The sequence below is a fragment of the Anguilla rostrata genome, chromosome 4, assembly GCF_018555375.3.
Source record: "Anguilla rostrata isolate EN2019 chromosome 4, ASM1855537v3, whole genome shotgun sequence".
In the NCBI taxonomy this organism is placed as follows: domain Eukaryota; kingdom Metazoa; phylum Chordata; class Actinopteri; order Anguilliformes; family Anguillidae; genus Anguilla; species Anguilla rostrata.
The window spans coordinates 63,108,596-63,133,628 of record NC_057936.1 but is presented as its reverse complement, the minus strand read 5'-3'; the positions used below and the strand labels follow the sequence as shown (position 1 = coordinate 63,133,628).

The 25,033-nt window shown below is 40.6% G+C and overlaps 2 protein-coding genes across 2 annotated transcripts in view; both read left to right on the top strand.

The window, feature by feature from the left end:
* Positions 1–25,033, top strand: part of LOC135254163 (uncharacterized) — a 66,594-nt gene that overhangs the window by 35,465 nt on the left and 6,096 nt on the right. The window contains exons 7-9 of the mRNA XM_064334143.1: positions 4,517–4,822; positions 10,850–11,173; positions 11,598–11,909. Of these exons, the coding sequence (XP_064190213.1) occupies positions 4,517–4,822; positions 10,850–11,173; positions 11,598–11,909 (942 nt within the window). The remainder of the gene's footprint in view (positions 1–4,516; positions 4,823–10,849; positions 11,174–11,597; positions 11,910–25,033) is intronic.
* On the top strand, positions 15,886–23,371 carry LOC135253934 (polymeric immunoglobulin receptor-like). The gene is made up of 7 exons (XM_064333793.1): positions 15,886–16,462; positions 19,493–19,816; positions 20,232–20,546; positions 21,404–21,521; positions 21,842–21,951; positions 22,063–22,124; positions 22,245–23,371. Exons 1-7 carry the CDS (start codon positions 16,408–16,410, stop codon positions 22,248–22,250), a joined length of 990 nt encoding a protein of 329 aa, XP_064189863.1. The 5' UTR covers positions 15,886–16,407; the 3' UTR covers positions 22,251–23,371.

The following is a 25,033-nucleotide window of genomic DNA, read 5'->3' as shown; positions in this document are numbered from 1 at the left end:
GGTTTCATGCAGTTATGTGGCCTAGGGGTTTAAAACTGAGGTTTAGTCTGACCCACAGAATATTGAAAGGGAAATGTTTGTATACCTCTCAGTAAAGTTCATTGTTAGTGACTAAAATACTGTGTATGCATGTCCTCTTCTGTACAGGCCACACACTCCCCTAACCAGTCTCCAGCAGGAACAGCCGATGATGTGATTTACAGCTTATTGGGCCAGCATACAAAATAGGTAAGTTTAGATGGATTTGCACTTTTTTCATCAGTTGAGCAGATCATTCTTTTTGCTTCCAAAACATAAGAAGTAAGAGTCCGTAACTACTGTTGTAACTAGGAGCAGAAACTGCTGTCATATGGCATCTTTACTACCTCTACATTCCCCTGATATTTCTCTCTTTCTCTCTCATTTCAGTGATTACAGACACATGGTGGCTGTCGTAAAGGGTTCACACTCTGCTGTTTGAGTAGCGCTAAGAATAATCACAACTGTTTGACCGTCTGTCACTCTGTGGGGTTTTGGTTCCTGAATGTCAGATCTTCAGTGAAGCAGGAACTTCTTGCATGGCAAACTCTATCTGCAAATACTACTCATTTTCCACTGATGGTTTAATTTCACACAGACCGGGACATTCAGTAATTATGACCACACAGGTTTCACCTGCCAATATTTAATACATATAAACAGCGCAGGCTGATATTAAAGAAGTTGTAAGCTTTGCAGCACAGTATAGAAATAGTGAAAAGATAATATATAAATATGGTAATAAATGAAAGATAATAGTGAAAAGATAATACATAAAACGTAGGAAATGATAATGATAGTTATTCTGCTCTGGTCACTGAGACAGGACAGACTACTGAGCATGAAGGCCCAAAGAGGTGGGGACTGAGAGGAACAGGAAGTCAGATTCATGCTAAAGAGACTCTTAAAATAACACACCATACAGCGTCCACAGGAAATGGAGAGGGTGTCAGTGGCCAGTCAGTGAAGCCAAGGAAGTATCAGGAAATGGCCTCAACTGCGCATTTTCGCAACTGTTGAAGGTTAAAGAGCTTACTTCTCATTGAATTTACTGTAGAAATCCAGAAAACCTCATAGGTCAATTTTTTGTGATCCTTAATTTCATTATGTGCAGCAGTTTCTGAAACAATGGTTGTTCTGATTCATAAGTCTTAGGAAGATATTTATTCAACTGGGCATATTTTATTACATAATTAATATTTTTTCGTTCTGCTTTTCATGTGAATCGTAACGGTCGTCAATCAAGGTTCAAATTATCATCGGGGAAGTTTTATTTGCCTTCAATAGTCTGATGTTCCCCATTCACTTTAATGGGGAGCTCAATGTTTTGCCCTCAACAACGAAGACATGCACAGTACAAGCTTACTGCACTTCCGGAGCTTCACAGCTTTGGTTGGCTGAGAGTGTGCTTTCCTGTTAAGTTAAAAATACATATCTGTGTGACACACGCACACACTTTCTCACTCACTCACACGCAGCACACTCTCTCTCTCACTCACACACACCACATTCTCTCTCTCACTCACACGCACACACTCTCACTCACTCACACGCAGCACACTCTCTCTCTCACTCACACGCACCACATTCTCTCACTCACTCACACGCACACATTCTCTCTCTCACTCACACGCACACACTCTCACTCACTCACATGCACACACTCTCTCTCTCACTCACACGCACCACACTCTATCTCACTCACACACTCTCTAAATCACTCACTCACACACACACACACACACACCCATCAAGCACATATGACTCCCACTCTGCTGCTCTTCTTCTACATCATCTTCCTCTTCGTTCTTCCTATATTGCCAGGTAGGACTTGTTTTTCACACTGTGTACTGAATACTGGAGCATTGTATCTGTAAGACTATCTGTGCCATGAACTTCAATGAAGGAGTTATACTGAAGTCTGTAATTTACATGAAAATTAACTGACCATAATGTACTTAAAATATGTATTTGCAATCAGAGTACAACTCATAAACATAAACAAACTCTGGCTCTATGCTTGGAATTCATGCACTTCTCTCTTGCAATTGGAGTTTAATTTCTTTTAGCCAATAATCTATGATGAATAGAATCATAGTTTTGTAATGTAATACTGCAACTGCAGGAAACTGCTTTTATAAATTGCAGTCTGTGGTATTGGACCACATCCCCGAATAAAGTAGATCTTGACCCTCATCTCTGTGAATGATTTTATGGTAGCATGGTAACTGCAGTGCAGATGCTTTTAATCTTCCTGTTTCCTCGTACCATTGCGTTTACACTATAATACTTTACTGTTGTGTGTTTCATGTGTGTCTGCAGTGGTACTGAGTGTCTGACTGCTGCCTCTTGATTTGACCTCTCTTCTTAAAGAGATTTCAATTTTACTAAGAAACATGTATCAGAAAAGGACACATTTAAATTAAAATGGAAGATAATTACTCTAGTAATTGTTTGGTTTTTACAATTAAACACACTAATTTTACCCAAGATCATCCAAAAAACTTGTCCAATGATACATTTATTATAATGTCTTACTGTGTTAGACCATATTTTACCTAGATGCAGCGTGCTGGTTACACTTATTGTTATGGTGTATCAGAATGAATTTGAGCATTAGTGATATTCCCTTCAGTTTGTACTCAGCAATAAGAGCACACCACTCACAGAGGGCAAAACACCACGTTTCACCAAGACTGCTTTACTGTGGGCCAGATAAGGACGGGCTCATTTGGCCCTTGGTGATTTTAGTCCACCCCATTTTATAAAGGAGACCAGACAGTCCACCCTCCCCTTTGTACTTTATTCAGACGAGGGGGAAGCAGAGAGAGTAACGGAATGAGAGAGGATCTCCAATCAGAAGGTGCCCTGGCAGGGGGTCGAACCTCCAGCCACACAGGGGGATTCACACATACCCTGAGAGTCAGCTGCTCTACAGACTGCGCTTTACTCTGTTCTGACAGTAAAATGAACCCGGACTGATGAAGTGTGTGTTTCTCTCTGCAGGTGCTGTGTCCACAGTGAGTAATGTAGCTGTACAGAGTGGAAGATCTGTCACCATCCCCTGTCACTATGATAGGAAATATGTAAATAATGTGAAATACTGGTGTTGGGGGTCAACGTGGTCATCATGTTATACTCTAGTGCGCACAGACTCTCCAAAAGCCAATGGTGAAACATCAGTCACCGATGACCCCACCCATCATGTCTTCGCTGTTACCATGACAAAGCTGAAGACAGAGGACTCTGGATACTACTGGTGTTGTGTAGACATCAAGGGGGTTGGAGATGATGGCACATATCTGTACCTGGATGTCACTGCAGGTAAGATGGCTGCAGCACACACTGCACTCAGCGAGATCTGCTTCCCAACCTCTTAATAATCTTCACTTCTCCCCATGTTTTCCAACCTCACGCAGCACAGAACTTTCTACTGTAGACCGCTGCACTGGGGGCAAATCCTAGCAGTTATCCTAGCAACACTGAGTTTTTCCAAAACATGTAAAAGTGCAGGCATGTGTGTTTAAAGGTATCATCCTTACTCTGCAGAACTATTAGTTCATTTCTAAGTCTTCATGGAATGCAAGTGCGATGCTACTTTAATGGCAGTTGCATTTTTTGCAACCCACCCCCAGGCTGTGTCCATGAGATTATGACACTCATTTGCTTTAGTCTGAAAGAGACTGGATTTTGGGTGTAATTCATAGATGCAGTGCTGCTGTTGGAGCCATTCTGTATTTTTGCTTCTTCCTATGTTATCTGTTTCTGTGCTCTTATACTTTTGAAAATTGGGTGGTGTATAGTATAGAGGTACAAGCAAGGGGCAAGCTTTCGGTTCTCAACCTCAGCACCGGATGTGATGTCGCCCCCTGCTGATATCTATGATTTTCGCTCAAGAAACAAGTTTCCCCATTGGGCTCCATTCATTTTTGACAGCGAAAATGAAATACTCCCCACTCAAATATTGATGTTAACTCCATGCATTATATTAGATAGGCAGATCACTTACTGGTTTTCTGAGATAAGGAAAGATATGAATTTTTAAATTATTTATTTTAGCCAATGTCTGCACTATCCTCGTTGTACACATGATTTCGGCATCTGACCAGGGACACAACTGAGCATGTCTGTTGAGTGAATAATATTGTACTTCCTGGTTCTTATGCGCTCCCCACAGGGTTATATTGGCGTCACTGTCTCTACATGTTATATACTCTAAGGGTACAGGTGCACTTAAGGTGAGCACACAGGAAGTGGAAACAGGTAATGCTTACTGGGGGAAGCAAACAGTTTTTGACCGTGCTTACATATACGTATGAATGCATGAATTTGTTGCCACGATAACATTCAACTGTAGATTACTCAAACCAAATGGACATGATATTGCAGTGATTGAGTGATATCATGAACAAATTACAGTAATGGCCCCTCTGTGACATTTTAAGTACAGAAGGACGTTTCTACAGCTATATTTTTGTTTTTATTCTGTGGTGTTCAGGTACTCCTGGACTCTGGGTTGACCAGCAGGAGATGACTGGTGTGGAAGGGGGCCTTGTCAGTGTGCAGTGTCACATTAATTATCCAAGCAGCATGAAGAAGTGGTGCAGGGCTGAGGGCTCCTGTGTGGAAGTGAATTCTGGAAGATCAGATATCAAAGACAACCGCTCTAAAAAGGTCTTCATTGTGACGATGAGGGAGCTGAACAGAGAGGACGCTGGCTGGTATTGGTGTGCTGCTGGAGAACTACAGATCCCTGTACACATCACTGTCACTCAGAAAACTACAACTACTACAGTCACCACATGTAAGAAACTCAAAATAAACAGCCCTGTATAATAATGCATTTTATCATAGATTTTTAAATGGTCTTTTCAGTCACTCTCTCTCAGTGAGGGCATGTCGTGAATTTTGTTTTTCACCCATTGCTGCCAGCACTTTCTTGCAGTAATGTGCAGACTGTAGGGTGCCACTGGCTTGTAGAGAGCAAGTAAGGAGGTCTGTTCTCCTTTTACATAACCAGTGTTACAACACACATACTCACACATGCGCGCACACACACACACATTTTATAAGGTATTGGTGATGTACTTTAGTTTAGTTTAGCAACACTGAATTGTCTTCATGTAATCCCAGGGTTTTGACCAAAATATTACTTCATAACTGAAACATTTAACAGTAGATCCATTATGCAGGAGTTGTAATGTAGATGATAAAGAAACACTTACAATATCATCCAGTGGAGCAAAATGTATGGTTATCAGATAGTGACTGATTTATTTCCTTTGAAAACTTTGGAAAATTTTCCCTAATATTAGCATGGTGAACATCTCTCACATTCATGTTAGCTGGTCACAAGCGATCCACATCCTCAGCAGCCACAGGAGGACGGGCCCCTTGAGCCTGGACCCTTCTAAGGGTTCTTCCTATAGGCTACCTAGGGAGCTTTTCCTGCCACTCTTGACCTATAGGCTTGCGTTTGTAAGGGTTTAAAGACTGGGGAACAATGTGAAATACTGTGACAAATGTCTAGTAATTTATCCTAAATACAAAAGTTTTGATTTGAACATTAGAAGTGTACCATTGAGATAAATAAATAAATAAATAAATAATGGGAAACGTTTCAGACTGGGCTTTGCATTTGCTGACAGATACCACCACATCTCTCTCTCAACCCCAAGAGAACAACAAATTGACCAGGACAGCAGAAGCACCTTCAACTGTCCAGAAAACCAGTTGTCCGGAACATGGAAGCCAGCACTGTTCCAGGTGAGTTTTGTGCTCTCCCCTTAGCTTTTCCTCCTTCAGTAAGTTAGGCCAGTCTATGTCCATTCCCTCGATGTGTCAGTGAGCATCTTTCCCACTTCCTCTGAGCAGGCGGGTTGTTGACCATGAGACAGCAGCTGCACTGGAGCTCATTCAGTGCTTTTGCTGCCTGCAGATTAGAGTGTGCTGAACGAGACACACTGACGTGCAACCAGAGGCTTGAAAATAAATTCCAAAGTGTGACACTACTGAGGAGATAATACAGAAACAGTATCTGTGGTGCGCTCACTGAATGACACTCAAACCAGTCTCTTCTGCGTAGTGCACCGACGAGCTTGGAACGGACTCTGGGGCCGCTACGCCACACCGGGGTTGCTTTGGTGTTCGTAATATGCTCCGCCGTCGCCTTTTGGAAGATTTGGCGATACCGCAGTAAGTCGTGTGATCCTTCTATTATTAATCCAGTTTTCGTTATATTGGCACATTGAGATTTACTGCTAGCATTACTCAGTACTTTGTTGAGGCACCATTGGCAAATCTTCTATGAAACACCCTCAAGCCAAATGAGAATTTTTTTACCCTAAAGAATGTTTGTGTACTTAAAGATACACGTGGGCTTACACGACTGGAAGAAACCATTAGCAATAACAAAAACAACGAGAATACAATGAAATGCATAACTGGTTTAATGTTTTAGGGTAGGGGGGAGATAACTGTTGATTTGAAAATCGAATGTTCGTTTATTGAATGATTTTTCTACCGTGTGTTTGATGCGGTAGGAGCGCAGCACTCGAGAAAGAATAGAGGACGTGGGACGTTACGCAAATAACACAGCAGAGCCCTGCAATCTACTGTACGAACATTGATGTGGTACGCAATGTTTTTTTTTTGATCAATCAACCGACATTGTGCTTTCCCTTTTTTATTAGCTCTGATGTCATCATCACCAGAATCGTTCCAGCCTCAGCTTTAACGCCTCAATATCTGCACCTATCACCACGTTGCCACAGTTTTTATCCTATTTTAATTATATATGATGATGTTTATTAATAATGGTAATAGTGCACATATGATTTAAAACTAACGCTCTTTGACTATGTGCACATCAACTGTGTGATTTTTGTCTATGTACTGTAACAAGCTACACATATTTACAAAAGGTAAATGTTATCTGCATTATGATATATAATTCCCAATATGTTAACTACAATGAAGCCCGTTAAAAAAGCAAATAATAATAACGTATTTCTGAATCCCAACAAATGTCCCAATTGACCTGTACAAGAAGAGTTGATTTGTTTATATGCGCAAGGGAATAGGCCTGGATGCTCTGCAACGTGAGGAACCTGAGGATTCCCATCAAATGCAAATGCAGCCATTTAGCCCATTTCAAATGTTTGACTCTGCTGCCCTCTGCTGGATGAAAAGGATACTTTCAATTTCCCTACGTAATAATGTACTGATGCCCTCTGCTGGACAAACTAAAAATGTTCATATCTTTGCTAGATGATTAAATTAATATGGTATAGCTGACTGGCACAAAAAAAAGTATAATTCTAAGTTGTTCATGTCTTCATGAATGTAAGAACTCTGAATGTATTCAAAAGCCAAAGAAACTGGGGAGCTCAATATTTACGACATGCTCAGAGGTCCTGTATTGTATCATATTCAATCGGTAAACGATTTCTTGGCTGAAAGCTGACTTTTATCCCTGTTTTATATGTATTATAAAGTTAGAAATATAATACGTATACATGATAATAAACAAAACAACTAATAGTGAATAGATAATTCATAAAGATGCAGGAAATGATAATGATAGATATCCTGCTCTGGCCACTGAGAGATCACAGACTGCAGAGCATGAGGGACCAAAGAGGTGGGGACTGAGAGGAACAGGAAGTGAGAATCATGTTAAAAAGAGCTGAACCCTCTTACGGATGCATACACACAAACAAGCTGGATCATGCATATGACTACCACTCAGCTACTCTTCCTCTCCATCATCTTCCTCTCTGTACTGCCAGGTAGGACTCGTTTCTCACTGTGTACTGAATACTGGAGCATTGTAGCAGTGAGACTTTCTGCGCCATAAACTTGAATTAATGAATTATACTGAAGTCTGAAGTTTACATATATAGAATATGATTATGATGTAATTAAAATAATTTTTGTAATCTGAGTTCAATTGCTTCTCTTTTTACTTGCACTAAGCAAATTTACTTTCTTAAACATTAATTTACGATGAATAAAAATCACAGTTTAAAAAATAATTCATGAAGCCACAAGAAACTATGTTTGCACATCTGCAATTGATGGTCTTTTCTTTTTTGTTTCCTTAAAAAACTTTTTCTTTGACTGTTACACTGCATACTCTTTTCTTTCTTATTTTCAAAACCATTGATAACAATTCATACTGAAAATCCTTTTCATAAATCTCAACTGATGAAATTGTTATGTTTGTGCATTGTGTAGTTGTACAGGGGAATATATTATATTAGACAATACATTGCAATCATTTGGCAGACACTTTTACAGCACAGTGAACAGCAGTTGAGAGCATCATTGTTACTCTCAGGAAAACCAGAATGTAGTCTCGCTAAAAAGGCCCATTCATAATCACCAAAAGCAATGTAAACCCAAAAAATAACCTTTATTTTAATAGTTAATATATTTTTGTAAATGTCTAAAAACAACAAAAATATGATTAATTCCTCACATCAGTATGCGTGATATTCTAAGTAAAGTCAAGCCTTCACATACTTTGCATGATTAAAATAGCTCTGAGTTTAAACTGGATGTGAAGTTGCTATGGTATTGTTCAGTAAGGGTGAATACTCTCACAGAAATAGCTTCAACCCAACAGGAAAATATGCTATGTTCTTTATTGTGGTGGGCAGAGAGGTTTAGCCACAGGAAATAATGCTGTTCTGCTGCCTCTAATAATAAAATGATTAAACTGAGAACAGAAGGAGAATACATATGTTTGTGAGAACTTTTGCACACATTATTTTCTGAGGCTTCCCCTTAGAAATCATTGCATTTAAAAGTCTCAGCATGTAAAGACACTGACATCCAGAGAGTATGTTCTAAAATGTATGGGCCTTTTTTTCATGGAAGCAAGAATTAGTTTGCACAGGCTACTGTATTTTATTAACCTGTAATTTAAATTTAGGCTTAATTTATGATGCTGTTCTGTGTATACATGCTGCTGTTACTTATCTATGTGTTGTAGATGCAGTGTACCATGGTGCTCTCCATTTCATAACTGCCAGGTCACTCACACACAGTTGCATCTTATACACCAAAGAGGGCCTGACCTCCTTAGCTGCACCTAGGCCTCGTTTTGCCCGATTTTCGAAAATCATTCAAAAACTCCTATCTTACCATTGCTCGACTTGTAATATTGTGATTTACAGGCTCTTTCTTAGAATTTTAAATGAGTTGTAAATTAATTTTTAAAGTTGGCATCTCCTGCCCCACCAAAATTTAGAACGTCCAATTCACAAACTATGTACAAGCATGCTCATGTACGTCCCAAATGCTGGTGTAATTACCAGAACGGATGATGCTAACTTACTACTTAACTTGCACTGCCTTAGCCAGCGTGCTAATAATGAGTAATAATGTCCTACGTTAATAAGCACACAGTTATGCATGCTTAGTCTTGCATCCAGAGTTCTGTCAATATGTTCAAATGACACCAGTACCGAAATAAGACAGACGCCATCGATGCATATCCACCGTTCAGGTAATGACACCACCTCGGGAGAGTGAAGACACTCGTCTCGGGTTGTTCTCTGAAACACACGGTGCCAGCCAGCTGCTTCTTTTCACACCTCAACCACAAGCTGCGCACGCATTCCAGAGCAGGGGTGGAGGAGACCCATTTATACGCATGCGCAGAGAGCCAGCCACAGGCCCCTGGACAGACAATAGGGGTCGCTCAAGCAACAAACAGTGCTATCCCCGTCAGTTTAATCCCTCCCATATATCCCTTTGTACATATAACCGGCTGTGTGCCGCCCCTGCAGGGCTGTTGGCCACTGTCAGCACAAGAGCGGGTCGGATTTGAACCGAGACTGTGGTGCTTACGGCGCTTTTACTTGTGAGCCACCCAGCAGCCAGCAAAACATACTTTTAAATTCCCCATCTGCAAACACCCATTTCCCCCAGAGTGATGTACATCTCCACTTCTGTATGCTGCTCTGGATAAGACTGTCTAAGAGATTGTAATTGAATGTAATTCTACAGTTGAAAAGCTGCGTTTATTAGACTTGGTGGTAATGGAACACATCCTTGAAGAAATTGAATCTTGACACTTGTCTCTTTGAATGAATGCAAAAGCAGGGTAACTGCAACACAGGTCCTGAATGTAAATGCATTTAATCACACTGTTTGCTGGTACCATTGTTCCAAGTTTTTCTTGTACCACGTTACTCTTGTTTCTTCTGTGTCTCTAAAGGTATTGAGTGTGTGACTGCTGTTCTGTCTTATAAAAGAGATTTCAATGTTATGAGGCTACGTATAAGTAAAGGAAAAATAAAAAATGTCAGAATATTACTATCAAGGATGTGTAGGAGACCATTACCAAATGTGCTTATGTTTTAGTTTTTCATTTGTGTAATGCATTATCATTTTTAAAAATCTACGATTTAACGGAATGTTCAAGAAACATTTGAATATTAATGAATGAATTGAATTACAAGATTATTGTAACAATTTGTTCTATATGTTGCTGTGTTAGTCCAAATTTTATTAAGACCCAATGTGTTGGTTACACTTATTGTCATGGTGTGTTTGAGTGAATAAGTGCATTGGTGATGTTTGTACTCAGTAATAAGGGCACACCACTCACAGAGGGCTAAACACCACATTTCACCAAGTCTGCTTTATGTGGACCAGATAAGGGTGGGATGTACTTTATTCAGACAGGGGAGAAAGCAGAGAGAGTAACAGATACAGAGGGGATCTCAAATCAGAAGTCAGTTGCCTTATAGACTGAGGTTTACTCCATTGTGATGGTAAAATGAACCCAAACTGATGAAGTGTGTGTTTCTCTCTGCAGGTGCTGACGCTGTGTCCACACTGAGTAAAGTAGCAGTGCAGAGAGGAAGATCTGTCACCATCCCATGCCACTATGATAAGAAATATGAAAAGCATGTGAAATACTGGTGTCGGGGGTTAGATTGGAATACATGTCGTACTGTAGTACGCACTGACTTTCCAAAAGTCGAAGGTGAAACATCAATCACTGATGACCCCACCCATCATGTCTTCACTGTTACCATTTCAAATCTGAAAACAGAGGACTCTAGATATTACTGGTGTGGTGTAGAGATCAATGGGGGTGGAGATGAGGGCACGCTTCTGTACCTGTCAGTCACTGCAGGTGAGATTGGTTCAGCACGTAATACAGCCAGCGAGACCTGCTTCCCAACCTTCACTTTTCCTCATGATTTCCTCACGATACTTTCTACTGTAGACTGCTGCACTGGGGGTAAATGAGTGAACCTTGCGGTTATCCTAGCAACACTGAGTTTTACCAAAACATATACAAGTGCAGTCATGTGTATTTGAAAATACCATTGTTACTCTGTAAAACTATTTAGGCTCTACATAAGGAATGAGAGTGTGGTGGCATTTCTTGCATTTTTTTTACAACCCACTCCCAGGCTGAATCCATGAGACTATGGAAATGATTTGCTTTGGTAATCAAGGGCCTTGTGCAGTTAGTTCTGTTTTTGGGATTTTGAGGGATTTTTAACAGATACAATGCTTTATATTTTTGTCTTTATTCTATGGTTTTTATTCAGATTCTGGACTCTGTGTTGACCAGCAGGAGGTGACCGGTGTGGAAGGGGGCCATGTCAGTGTGCAGTGTCACACTAATTATTCAAGCAGCATGAAGAAGTGGTGCAGGGCTGAGGGCTCCTGTGTGGAAGTGAATTCTGATAAATCTGGAAGATCAGAGATCAAAGATGACTGCTCTGAAAATGTCTTCATTGTGACTATGAGGGAGCTGAACAGGGAGGACACAGGCTGGTATTGGTGTGCTGCTGGAGAACTACAGATCCCTGTACACATCACTGTCTCTCAGAAAACTACTACTACCACAGTCACCACAAGTAAAGAACTCAAATCAAATGATCTTGTATAACAATGCATTTTATCATAGAATATTAAATGGTCTTTTCTGTCACTTCATGTCTGTGAGGGTTGAAAAACAGACGGGAATAAATGGTGTTTTCTCTTCTGACACTTCATAGCAACCCAATGTGTAACATCAAGAGCACTATGCACATCTCTTCCAGTTAGCACAGCAACCACATCAGCTACAGCCACCAAGCCTTCAACCTCAAAGATGTTGGCAGTCACAATACCTTGGTCATCTATTCCACCCACTACCACTTACAATAAAAGGTAAGATATGTATGAAGGAAAAGCCCGCTAAATATTCAGCTTAGTATCTTTTTAAAAAAGAAATTAATAATAATAAAATAATAATAATAAAAGTAACATAGTTTATAAATGCTTAAAAGGATGTTGGACCACCATTATTTTTAATAAAATGACTGCTTTTCCTGACAAATGTGCCCCAGAATTCATTCCTTTTTCAAAGTCAATGAGGCGTCCTCCTGCAGCTACTCTAAGGCTGTGTAAATATAATCAATAAAGAGCACAGTGTCAGATACCGAAAGACGATTGGCTCAAAGAAACAGGAGTTATTATTTTGTTATGGTGTCTGTGGTGCAAAACGCACACTGTGTGTTAACATGACCACTGAATCTCATTTTGACATTTAAAATGCCGGTGTAAATAAAAAAGTAAAAGAAGATAAGTTTTGTATCTTTACAAATATATTTTTATGAAATAAAATGTTATGAAACCAGATATTCAGCTCAAATGCAGCATCATTTCAGAGCAGAGCTTCTCATTTCTTTCAGCAGCAGTAGTACTGGAATCCCGTAATGTGGATATATGACCCTAAAGCATGCTGCTGAGTTTAAATTTCATGCACCCTGTTACTGCTGTTAAGCCCTTCAGACCTCATAATCGTCCTGATGACATCAGGGATACTGTTGCTGGCGGCAGCTGTTGCTACTGTTACCTGGAAGCAGTGGAAGAAACACAGTGAGTATCCATATGAAGCATGTTGGGTGTTGAAGAATCATTTGGATGCTGTGTATATGATCAGTCAGCACAGTATTAGTGAATACACTGAATACACTGAGTCACAAGAATTCCACAGGCAGTAGGGGCTCTCATGAGGGGGGGGGGGTGTCTCACAGCTCTGTCCTGATCGTGCTCTCTTATCCCAGCTCATCGTGTGTCTCCTTACAGAGAGCGTCCAGGCGAACGCAAGAGCAAGAGAGGACAGGAGAAACGAGGTGACGGTACGTCGGTTCTTACATTCTTCTCTCTGCCAAGAAAGCTGAGGGTCAATGTCAGACACAAATCAATCAGAATATGAGCTGAGCCACAGAATGGAAAAGGACAAATGGTGACTGTGGGGGTGTGGTACTGTGGAAAAAATTACTGCCTACAACAAAGTGTGAAAGTTCTTTATTCATGTGAAAGAAGTTCATATACAGAAAAGCTGCACTTACCAAATTAAATTAAATTCAGAACAATCTTAGATTGGATACTTCGAGCCACACAAAGTTTCTGGTTGAAAATGTAGAACTGGGAATCTGCAAACATGAGGCTAAGCCTATAGACACTAGCTCTATTCACACAGATGGGCAGCCATCTGAATGACTACTATGATTTATTTTATAATAAAATGTAGATATTGCTCTTTCTTCACTCTGTAGCTTGATGTACTTTCTCTTGGAAATGAGCTCACTTGCTTGTACCTGGTCCACCTGTTGAATGGCCCTACTGTACCATTTAAAAGGCAGAGGTCTGTACAGATAGACCAGCCATTATGATGAGTTTCTCGTTGTGTCTCTCTCCTAGCAGACTGTAGACTCTGAGGATGAAGCGACCTACAGCACAGTGTTCCCCAAGACACGGTCATCATCACACAGAATGAGTCCACTTCAGTCACAGGTGGGATAGTGGTTGGATTTCTCACACATTTACAAAGTGTCTTTGCAGAGAATCACTCACAAAATTCAGTCTCATTTCTTCCTTCCTACAGATGTTTAGCGATCCTATCTTTTTCAGATTTTGTTTTCTTGGATAAAATTATAGGTATAGCTGTGTAACAAGTTCCGAATCCTAACCCTAGCTACTGTTCTTCCCTCTGGATAAAAGCATTGGCTAAATGATTGTAATGTGATGTGAACTCTGGTCAGTAACAGAAACTTGTTCCCTCTTACTGTCCCAGTCATCTGAGAGGTGTGCAGATGAGGTCATGTACTACTCAGTCATCCTGCAAAATCCACAGGTGAGACTGTTCACCATATTTCAGTGTCAGGTACACAGGCAGCAGATATCAGTAGGTTAACTGGCACACAATGGGAAAGGTGAACATGTAGGTATGATCACTAGTCTTTTAACCTTGATTTACTTCTTCAAATGTCCACACTGAAAACACAGGGTGTCAATTACAGTGTGCTTAGCTGGAGTTTAAATCTCCACAGAACTGCATTACCACTGGAACAGCTATTTAAGTCTGAGAAACAAGAATGAGCTGTTCAGGTTTCATGCAGTTATGTGGTCTAGGGGTTTCAAACTGAGGTTTTGTCTGACCCACTTGATATGAAACTAGAAATGTTTGTATACCTCTCAGTATAGTTCATTTTTAGTGACTAAATGTGTATGCATGTCCTCTTCTGTACAGGCCACACACTCCCCTAACCAGTCTCCAGCAGGAACAGCCGATGATGTGATTTACAGCTTATTGGGCCAGCATAGAAAATAGGTAAGTTTAGATGGATTTGCACTTTTTTCATCAGTTGAGCAGATCATTCTTTTTGCTTCCAAAACATAAGAAGTAAGAGTCCGTAACTACTGTTGTAACTAGGAGCAGAAACTGCTGTCATATGGCATCTTTACTACCTCTACATTCCCCTGATATTTCTCTCTTTCTCTCTCATTTCAGTGATTACAGACACATGGTGGCTGTCGTAAAGGGTTCACACTCTGCTGTTTGAGTAGCGCTAAGAATAATCACAACTGTTTGACCGTCTGTCACTCTGTGGGGTTTTGGTTCCTGAATGTCAGATCTTCAGTGAAGCAGGAACTTCTTGCATGGCAAACTCTATCTGCAAATTCTACTCATATTCCACTGATGGTTTAATTTCACACAGACTGGGACATTCAGTAATTATGACCACACAGGTTTCACTTGCCAATATTTAATGCATTTAAACAGTGTAGGCTGTTATTAAAGAAGTTGTAAGCTTTGCAGCACAGTATAGAAATAGTAGATCTGACTGACTCAATGCCTTTGGGTGTTCATTTGGGGCATTTATTCTTCATGCCATTCTTAGCTATTTCTGATGTAATGTGACCGGAGAATAAATCACCCTTTAACAGACAAGTAAAGCGTCAGATTAAGAGTAATTAGCAGCTTGTTCTTGGATTAAAGCTAATTCTGGGCATAATACTCTGCAGTTTTGCTCTTTGCCCAAGAAATATCAACCCTTTAAATCATATAAGATACTTATCTCAAGGCTCTGTGACTCATGGAAGTTGCATTTAATTATCTTTATAAACTTTCCTTCATTCCTTTCACTGTTTTTAGGACCTTTATTCGTTGTGCTAAAGGGTTTTCATATTTTAACCCAAATTGTATTGATATGTATGCGTGAATGTTCCCTGTCAGCTCAATAGGGGGCAGCAAGGAGTCTGAAGACGGTCCCAACAGCAATTGGGATGGCAGGTATGCCATCCCGCCAAGTTACGCCTTGGCGGGGGCATGCCCCATACCTATACAGCACCGAGAGTTTGGCATTCTGTTTAAATCACTGAACTGTATAAGAAGAGTTCATTGGTTTATATGCACAAGGGAAGAGTCCCGGATGCTATGCAACGTGAGGAACCTGAGGATTCCCATCAAATGCAGCCATTTAGCCCATTTCAAATGTTTGACTCTGCTGCCCTCTGCTGGATCAAAAAGGATACTTTCAATTTCCCTACGTAATAATGTAATAATGTACTGATGCCCTCTGCTGGACAAACTAAAAATGTTCATATCTTTGCTAGATGATTAAATTAATGTGGTATAGCTGACTGGCACAAAAAAGTATAATTCTAAGTTGTTCATGTCTTCATGTATGTGAGAACTCTGGATTCTGCATTCAAAAGCCAACAAACTGGGGAGCTCAATATTTACGACATGCTCAGAGGTCCTGTATTGTATCATATTCAATAGGTCAGAGATTTCTTGGCTGAAAGCTGACTTTTGTCCCTGTTTTATATGTATTATAAAGTTAGAAATATAATACATATACATGATAATTAACAAAACAACTAATAGTGAATAGATAATTCATAAAATGCAGGAAATGATAATGATAGATATCCTGCTCTGGCCACTGAGAGATCACAGACTGCAGAGCATGAGGGACCAAAGAGGTGGGGACTGAGAGGAACAGGAAGTGAGAATCATGTTAAAAAGAGCTGGACCCTCTAAATGATGCATACACACAAACAAGCTGGCCTCACACGCATATGGCTCCCACTCAGCTACTCTTCCTCTCCATCATCTTCCTCTCTGTACGACCAGGTAGGACTTGATTTCTCTCTGTGTGCTGAATACTGGAGCATTGTAGCAGCGATACTGTCTGCGCCATAAACTTGAATTAATGAATTATACTGAAGTCTGGAGTTTACATGTATAGAATATGATTATGATGTAATTAAAATATTTTGTTGCAATCTGAGTTCAATTGCTTCTCTTTTTACTTGCGCTAAGCAAATTTACTTTCTTAAATATTAATTTAGGATGAATAAAAATCACAGTTTAAAAAATAATTCATGAAGCCACCAGAAACTGTGTTTGTACGTCTGCAATTGATGGTTGTTTCTTTTTTTTTGTTTCCTTAAAAAACTTTTTCATTGTCTGCTACACTGCATACTCTTTTATTTCTTATTTTCAAAGCCATTGAAACCAATTCATACTGAAAATCCTTTTCATAAATCTCAACTGATGTTTGTGCATTGTGTAGTTGTACAGGGGAATATATTATATTAGATATTACATTGCAATCATTTGGCAGACACTTTTACAGCACAGTGAACAGCAGTTGAGAGCATCATTGTTACTCTCAGGAAAACCATAATGTAGTCTTGCTAAAAAGGCCCATTCATAATCACCAAAAACAATGTAAACCCAAAAAATAACCTTTATTTTAATAGTTAATATATTTTTGTAACTGCCTTAAAACAACAAAATTATGATTCATTCCCCACATCAGAATGCATGATATTCTAAGTAAAATCAAGCCTTCATATACTTTGCATGATTACAATAGCTCTGAGTTTAAACTGAATGTGAAGTTGCTATGGAATTGTTCTGTAAGTGTGAATACTCTCACAGAAAAGGCTTCAACCCACAGTAAAATGTGCTATGTTCTTTACTGTGGTGAGCAGAGAGGATTAACCACAGGAAATAATGCTATTCTGCAGACCCTAATGGTAAAATGATTAAACTGAGAACAGAAGGAGAATACATATGTTTGTGAGTTCTTTTGCACACATTATTTTCTGAGGCTTCCCCTTAGAAATCATTGCATTTAAAAGTCTCAGCATGTAAAGACACTGCCATCCAGAGAGTATGTTCTAAAATGTATGGGCCTTTTTTCATGGAAGCAAGAATTAGTTTGCACAGGCTACTATATTTTATTAACCTGTAATTTAAATTTAGGTTTAATTTATGATGCTGTTCTGTGTATACATGCTGCTGTTACTTATCTATGTGTTGTAGATGCAGTGTACCATGGTGCTCTCCATTTCATAACTGCCAGGTCACTCACACACAGTTGCATCTTATACACCAAAGGGGTCCTGACCTCCTTAGCTGCACCTAGGCCTCAATTTTGCCAGATTTTCGAAAATCATTCAAAAACTCTTATCTTACCATTGCTTGACTTGTAATACTGTGATTTACAGGCTCTTTCTTAGAATTTTAAATGAGTTGTAAATTAATTTTTAAAGTTGGCATCTCCTGCCCCACCAAAATTTGGAATGTCCAATTCACAAACTATGTACAAGCATGCTCATATACGTCCCAAATGCTGGTGTAATTACCAGAACGGATGATGCTAACTTACTACTTAGCTTGCACTGCTTTAGCCAGCATGCTAATAATGAGTAATAATGTCCTACGCTAATAAGCACACAGTTATGCATGCTTAGTCTTGCATCCAATAAAACAGTCAATATGTTCAAATGACACCAGTACCGAAATTAGACAGACGCCATCGATGCACATCCACCGTTCAGGTAGTGACACCGCCTCGGGAGAGTGAAGACACTCGTCTCGGGTTGTTCTCTGAAACACATGGCCCCAGCCAGCTGCTTCTTTTCACACCTCAACCACAAGCTGCGCACACTTGCCAGAGCAGGGGTGGGGGAAAGACCCATTTATACGTGTGCGCAGAGAGCCAGCCACAGGCCCCTGGACAGACAATAGGGGTCGCTCAAGTAACAAACAGTGCTATCCCCGCCAGTTTAATCCCTCCCATATATCCCTTTGCCTATATAGCCAACTGTGTGCCGCCCCTGCAGGGCTGTTGGCCACTGTCAGCACAAGAGCGGGTCGGATTTGAACCGAGACTGTGGTGCTTACGGCGCTTTTACTTGTGAGCCACCCAGCAGCCAGCAAAACATACTTTCAAATTCCCCATCCGCAAACACCAATTTCCCCCAGAGTGATGTACATCTCCACTTCTGTATGCTGCTCTGGATAAGACTGTCTAAGTGATTATAATTGAATGTAATTCTACAGTTGAAAAGCTGCTTTTATTAGACTTGGTGGTAATGGAACACATCCTTGAAGAAATTGAATCATGACACTTGTCTCTTTGAATGAACGCAAAAGCAGGGTAACTGCAATACAGGTCCTGAGTGTAAATGCATTTAATCGCACTGTTTGCTGGTACCATTGTTCCACGTTTTTCTTGTACCACATTACTCTTATGTTTCTTCTGTGTCTCTGAGTGTGTGACTGCTGTTCTGTCTTATAAAAGAGATTTCAATGTTATGAGGCTATGTATAAGTAAAGGGAAAAAAAAAAATGTCAGAATATTACTATCAAGGATGTGTAGGAGACCATTACCAAATGTGCTTATGTTTTAGTTTTTCATTTGTGTAATGCATTATCATTTTTAAAAATCTACGATTTAACGGAATGTTCAAGAAACATTTGAAAATTAATGAATGAATTGAATTACAAGATTATTGTAACAATTTGTTCTATATATTGCTGTGTTCATTCAAATTTTACTAAGACCCAATGTGTTGATTACACTTATTGTCATGGTGTGTTTGAGTGAATAAGTGCGTTGGTGATGTTTGTACTCAGTAATAAGGGCACACCACTCACAGAGGGCTAAACACCACATTTCACCAAGACTGCTTTATGTGGACCAGATAAGGGTGGGATGTACTTTATTCAGACAGGGGAGAAAGCAGAGAGAGTAACAGATACAGAGCGGATCTCAAATCAGAAGTCAGCTGCCTTATAGACTGAGTTTTACTCCATTGTGATGGTAAAATGAACCCAAACTGATGAAGTGTGTGTTTCTCTCTGCAGGTGCTGATTCTGTGTCCACTGTGAGTAAAGTGGATTTACAGAGCGGAAGATCTGTCACCATCCCATGTCACTATGATAAGAAATATGAAAACAATGTGAAATACTGGTGTCGGGGGTCAAATTGGAACATATGTCATACTGCAGTACGCACTGACTCTCCAACAGTCAGAGGTGACACATCAATCACTGATGACCCCACCCATCATGTCTTCACTGTTACCATAAAATATCTGATGTGGCGGGACACTGGATTTTACTGGTGTGGTGTAGAAATCAAGGGGGATGGTGGTGAGTACAAACATCTGCACCTGTCAGTCACTGCAGGTAAGATGGCTTCAGCACACACTGCACTCATTGAGACCTGCTTCCCAACCTCTTAGTAACAGCATCTTCACTTGATGATTTTCAGTCATATGCTGCTCAGAACGTTATACTGTAGAATGCTGCACTGGGGGGTAAATGGGTTAACCTAGCGGTTATCCCAGCAACACTGAGTTTATCCAAAACATATAAAAGTGCTGGCATGTTGATTTGTGAATCTACAGAATGAATGAGAGTGGGCTGGCAACTTTAATGGTACTTTCTTTGCAATCTACTGCCAGCATGAATCCATGAGAATATGGAAATGATTTGCTTTGGTCTTTGAGTGGCTTTAAAGTGCAGTTTATTTTTATTTTGGGGAAAACCTAACAGATACAATGCTTTATATTTTTGTTTTTATTCTATGGTTTATATTCAGGCACTCCTGGACTCTGGGTTGACCAGCAGGAGGTGACCAGTGTGGAAGGGGGCCATGTCAGTGTGCAGTGCCACTATAATGAATCGAGCAGCATGAAGAAGTGGTGCAGGGCTGAGGGCTCCTGTGTGGAAGTGAATTCTTCTAAATCTGGAAGAGCAGAGATCGAAGATGACCGTTCTAAAAAGGTATTCATTGTGACGATGAGGGAGCTGAACAGGGAGGACACAGGCTGGTATTGGTGTGTGAATAGAGAACTAGAGATCCCTGTTCACATCACTGTCACTCAGAAAACTACAACTACTACAGTCACCTCAGGTAAGGAACTCAAAATAAACAGCCCTGTATAATAATGCATTTTATCATAGAATTTTAAATGGTCTTTTCAGTCACTCTCTCTCAGTGAGGGCATGTTGTGAATTTTGTTTTTCACCCATTGCTGACAGCACTCTCTTGCAGTAATGTGCAGACTGTAGGGTGCCACTGGCTTGTAGAGAGCAAGTAAGAAGGTCTGTTCTCCTTTTACATAACCAGTGTTACAACACACATACTCACACATGCGCGCACACACACACACATTTTATAAGGTATTGGTGATGTACTTTAGTTTAGTTTAGCAACACTGAATTGTCTTCATGTAATCCCAGGGTTTTGACCAAAATATTACTTCATAACTGAAACATTTAACAGTAGATCCATTGTGCAGGAGTTGTAATGTAGATGATAAAGAAACACTTACAATATCATCCAGTGGAGCAAAATGTATGGTTATCAGATAGTGACTGATTTATTTCCTTTGAAAATAAATTTTTCCTTGGAAAATTTTCCCCAATATTAGCATGGTGAACATCTCTCACATTCATGTTAGCTGGTCACAAGCCATCCACATCCTCAGCAGCCACAGGAGGACGGGCCCCTTGAGCCTGGACCCTTCTAAGGGTTCTTCCTATAGGCTACCTAGGGAGCTTTTCCTGCCACTCTTGACCTATAGGCTTGCGTTTGTAAGGATTTAAAGACAACAATGTGAACAATGTGAAATACTGTGACAAATGTCCAGTAATTTATCCTAAATACAAAAGTTTTGATTTGAACATTAGAAGTGTACCTTTGAGATAAAAAAAAAAATAAATAAATAATGGGAAACGTTTCAGACTGGGCTTTGCATTTGCTGACAGATACCACCACATCTCTCTCTCGACCCCAAGAGAACAACAAATTGACCAGGACAGCAGAAGCACCTTCAACTGTCCAGAAAACCAGTTGTCCGGAACACGGAAGCCAGCCGTGTTCCAGGTGAGTTTTGTGTTCTCCCCTTAGCTTTTCCTCTTTCAGTGAGTGAGGCCAGTCTATGTCCATCCCCTCTGATGTGTCTGTGAGCATCTTTCCCACTTCCTGTAAGCAGGCAGGTTGTTGACCATGAGACAGCAGCTGCACTGTAGCTCATTCAGTGCTTTTGCTGCCTGCAGATTAGAGTGTGCTGAAGGGAACACACTGATGTGCAACCAGAGGCTTGGACATAAATTCCAATGTGCGACATTACTGAGGAGATAATACAGGAACATAATCTGTGGTGCGCTCACTGAATGACACTCAAACCAGTCTCTTCTGCGTAGTGCACCGGCGAGCTTGGAACGGACTCTGGGGCCGCTACGCCATACCGGGGTTGCTTTGGTGTTCCTAATATGCTCCGCCGTCGCCTTTTGGAAGATTTGGCGATACCGCAGTAAGTCGTGTGACCCTTCTATTATTTCTTTAATCACAAGCCTTTGTGTGCCCAGTATAATTGGTTCTATTTAACGATTATTTTGTTGTGTTGTTGTGTTTGATGGCGTAGGGGCACAGCACTCGAGAGAGAACAGAGAAGACGTGGGACGTTACTCCATAAAAATAACACCGGTGAGCCCTGCAATCTACAGTATGACCATTGATGTGGTACTCAAAGATCGTTTGATAAAAGTACAGGATTTCCTTGTAAAAAATTGCATGACGAAATTGTGTTTTTCCCTTTTTTATTAGATGTAGAGTCGCTCTGATGTCATCATCGCCAGAATCGTTCCAGCCTCAGCTTTAACACCTCAATATCTGCACGAATCACCGTATTACCACAGTTCTTATCCTATTTGTATTGTGTAGAGGGGAGTCAAACTGGGACTCAGAAAAGGCTGGCATTTGAACGAGCCTGCAGGCTGGGACTAATCCTGGACTTCAAAGAACCCAGAGCCGTGTGCTAAAACAATAAGTTACTCGGACTTCCTCGGGATGAGCAGGCCATTTGGCTCTCTGGAATGTTGCCATCTGGACAGACTAAGATAAGGGGAACTATTCTCTTTGTTTATGGTTGTGGGGGTGTGTGTGTTGGGGGCCATTAAGGGTAAAAAGATCATCAGGCCTCTGGCAAAATGGTGGGGCAACTGCGCTTGACAGTACCACAGTGCCCTTATGTGGTCCCTTCTGTCATTACACTTTTTATTTCTTTTCTGGATCTGGACTTTAAACCATCTGTTTATCCTTTACCAACACCGGAAAACCGTACAAACCATGCACATGTTTTCTTTGTATTACTGTATTATTCCTTATGTAATAATAACATGGATTGCATGTAAAATGGTTCAACAAAAGGGTATTTTCATGACAATTGCACCATAATATTTCATCCCCTGGACATGTTTGGTATGGGCGTATTCAGGGAAATTCAAAAAATTGAATGAAATATGTTTCATACCAAATAACATTTAATAAAACATAATTTCAGAAACTCAGGGGAAAACTATCACAATGGAATGTCCTCTCTGGTAATCATCTCCTTTTCCCGATTTCCCCACTAATTGTTTTAACAGCAGCCTCCAAATGGTGGGGGCCGAAATTCCAGATTTATTATTCGGCCAGGTTAATTTATGGCAATGCCGCCTCGATCAAACGCGGGATTTGGCCTAAAAGGAAGGGAGACAATCCTGTCAAGGAAGGTCGCAATCGACTTCCCACACTGCGCAGACTCTGTGTTTTCGTGTGTAGCTGAACAGGCTGGGTAAGAACGTTTTACTCTGTATTTATATTTTTAAACCTTCCGTATTTTATAATTGATTGTGAATTTGAAGCTAATGACCTACCTGCCTGTTAAATAAATTCTTCTTATTTTTAACTTGCGTGGTCTTCATGATTCATTTTATCTTCTTTTCAGCCAAAATTCCGATTAAATACTCAGGGGGACAATTATGACTAGGACCTACTGATCAGGGGTCTAGTACAGTGAACGTCTTTAGTGAGGTCTTCAGGTTAGATAGGCGACCACGATCTGCCCGCTAACGGGATTGGTGGTATTGGTTCTGGTGTTTTGGCTTAAGAGGACCCATGGGCGTTATACGCCGGTTCTTGTCAAATTTGCCTTAAGGAGCCCGATAGATACACACTGTCCTGGGCTCATAACTATCTATGCACAAAGGAAGGCATGTATTATGGTGGTCAGCCTCCTACCCTCTGGGGCCTTCACCGAACTGAGATTTAACAATAGTGTTAAACCCGGGAGCATATATTGAGGAATGATGGCACAAGATAGAGTCGAGTGTAACCACTCCCAAGTTCCACGTATAGTTAAACCCAAATTTTAAATTCTAATTTCATTTGGAGTCAGATTATCACGAGAGTAAAACCTAGTAACTGTTACGCTTACTTGCTGTGGTCATGGATATATTTGATGTGTTGTTCCACGCATTTGTGAATATTCTGATGCTCCCATTGGCATATTAACAGTCCGGCGACAGATCAGATATATCTCTGATGACAGCATAGCCCCGTTTGCGAACGGAGAGTAACCAGAATGCTACTGGTCCATTTCAGGCCAGTCTTAAGCGGGATATGAAGCAGCGCCTTCATATCTGACCCGCGGCGACGGAACCAGTGCATTCTTAAGTGTAATTGTGCCCTGTTCTTAAGAACAGAGGAAAAATAACCAACATCTCTGTTTTTGGCGGGCAGTAATACACTCTGGACATCTTGCCAATATTTTGTAGGGCACACATACCATTTTCTCATTCCCCATGGGCTGTGGGGGAGGGCCTTGGGGGGGTGGGGGGGCTGCCTGGGCGTTGCCGTGGCTGTGGATATGGGGGGCGGGGGGGACATGTGGGCTTCACACGGGGGGGCCCCAGCTGGGTCTTCATCCCAGGACCTTCTCGCTGGGGGGTGACAGGTCTATCTACTGCACCACCACCCCCATTCACCGTTCTATACGTATTATAAAGTGCTTCACAAAGGGAAAAAGATAATACATAAAAATGATAATAGATAATAAAAAATAAAATAAAATAGTAAAAAGATAATACACAAAAAAGGTGTAGGAAATGATAATGATAGTTATCCTGCTCTGGCCACAGAGAACACACGCTACTGAGCATGACGGGCCAAAGAGGTGGAGACTGAGCGGAACAGGAAGTCAGATTCATGCTAAAGGCAGCAGGAGTCTCTAGCATACACGCACAATTACACACGGCATGCACATATGGCTCCCCCTCAGCTACTCTTCCTCTCCATCCTCTTCCTCTCTGTACGACCAGGTAGGACTTGATTTCAGAATGTGTGCTGAATACTGGAGCATTGTAGCAGTGAGACTGTCTGCACCATAAACTTAAATTAATGAATTATACTGAAGTCTGGAGTTTACATGAATAGAATATGATTGATGAAGTTCAAATATTCTTTGCAATCTGAGTGCAACTCATAAACTTTCTTACAACATTAATTTACAATGAATTAAAATCACAGTCAGAAAATGTATGAAGCCACACAAAACTAGTTTAGTTGTCTGCAAT

Coding starts and splice junctions, on each gene's coding strand:
- LOC135253934 (XM_064333793.1), top strand. CDS start 16,408: ATGGCTCCCACTCAGCTACTCTTCCTCTCCATCATCTTCCTCTCTGTA. Junction 21,522..21,841: donor GGAAGCCAGCCGTGTTCCAG/GTGAGTTTTGTG, acceptor TCTTCTGCGTAG/TGCACCGGCGAGCTTGGAAC. Junction 21,952..22,062: donor GAAGATTTGGCGATACCGCA/GTAAGTCGTGTG, acceptor TTGATGGCGTAG/GGGCACAGCACTCGAGAGAG.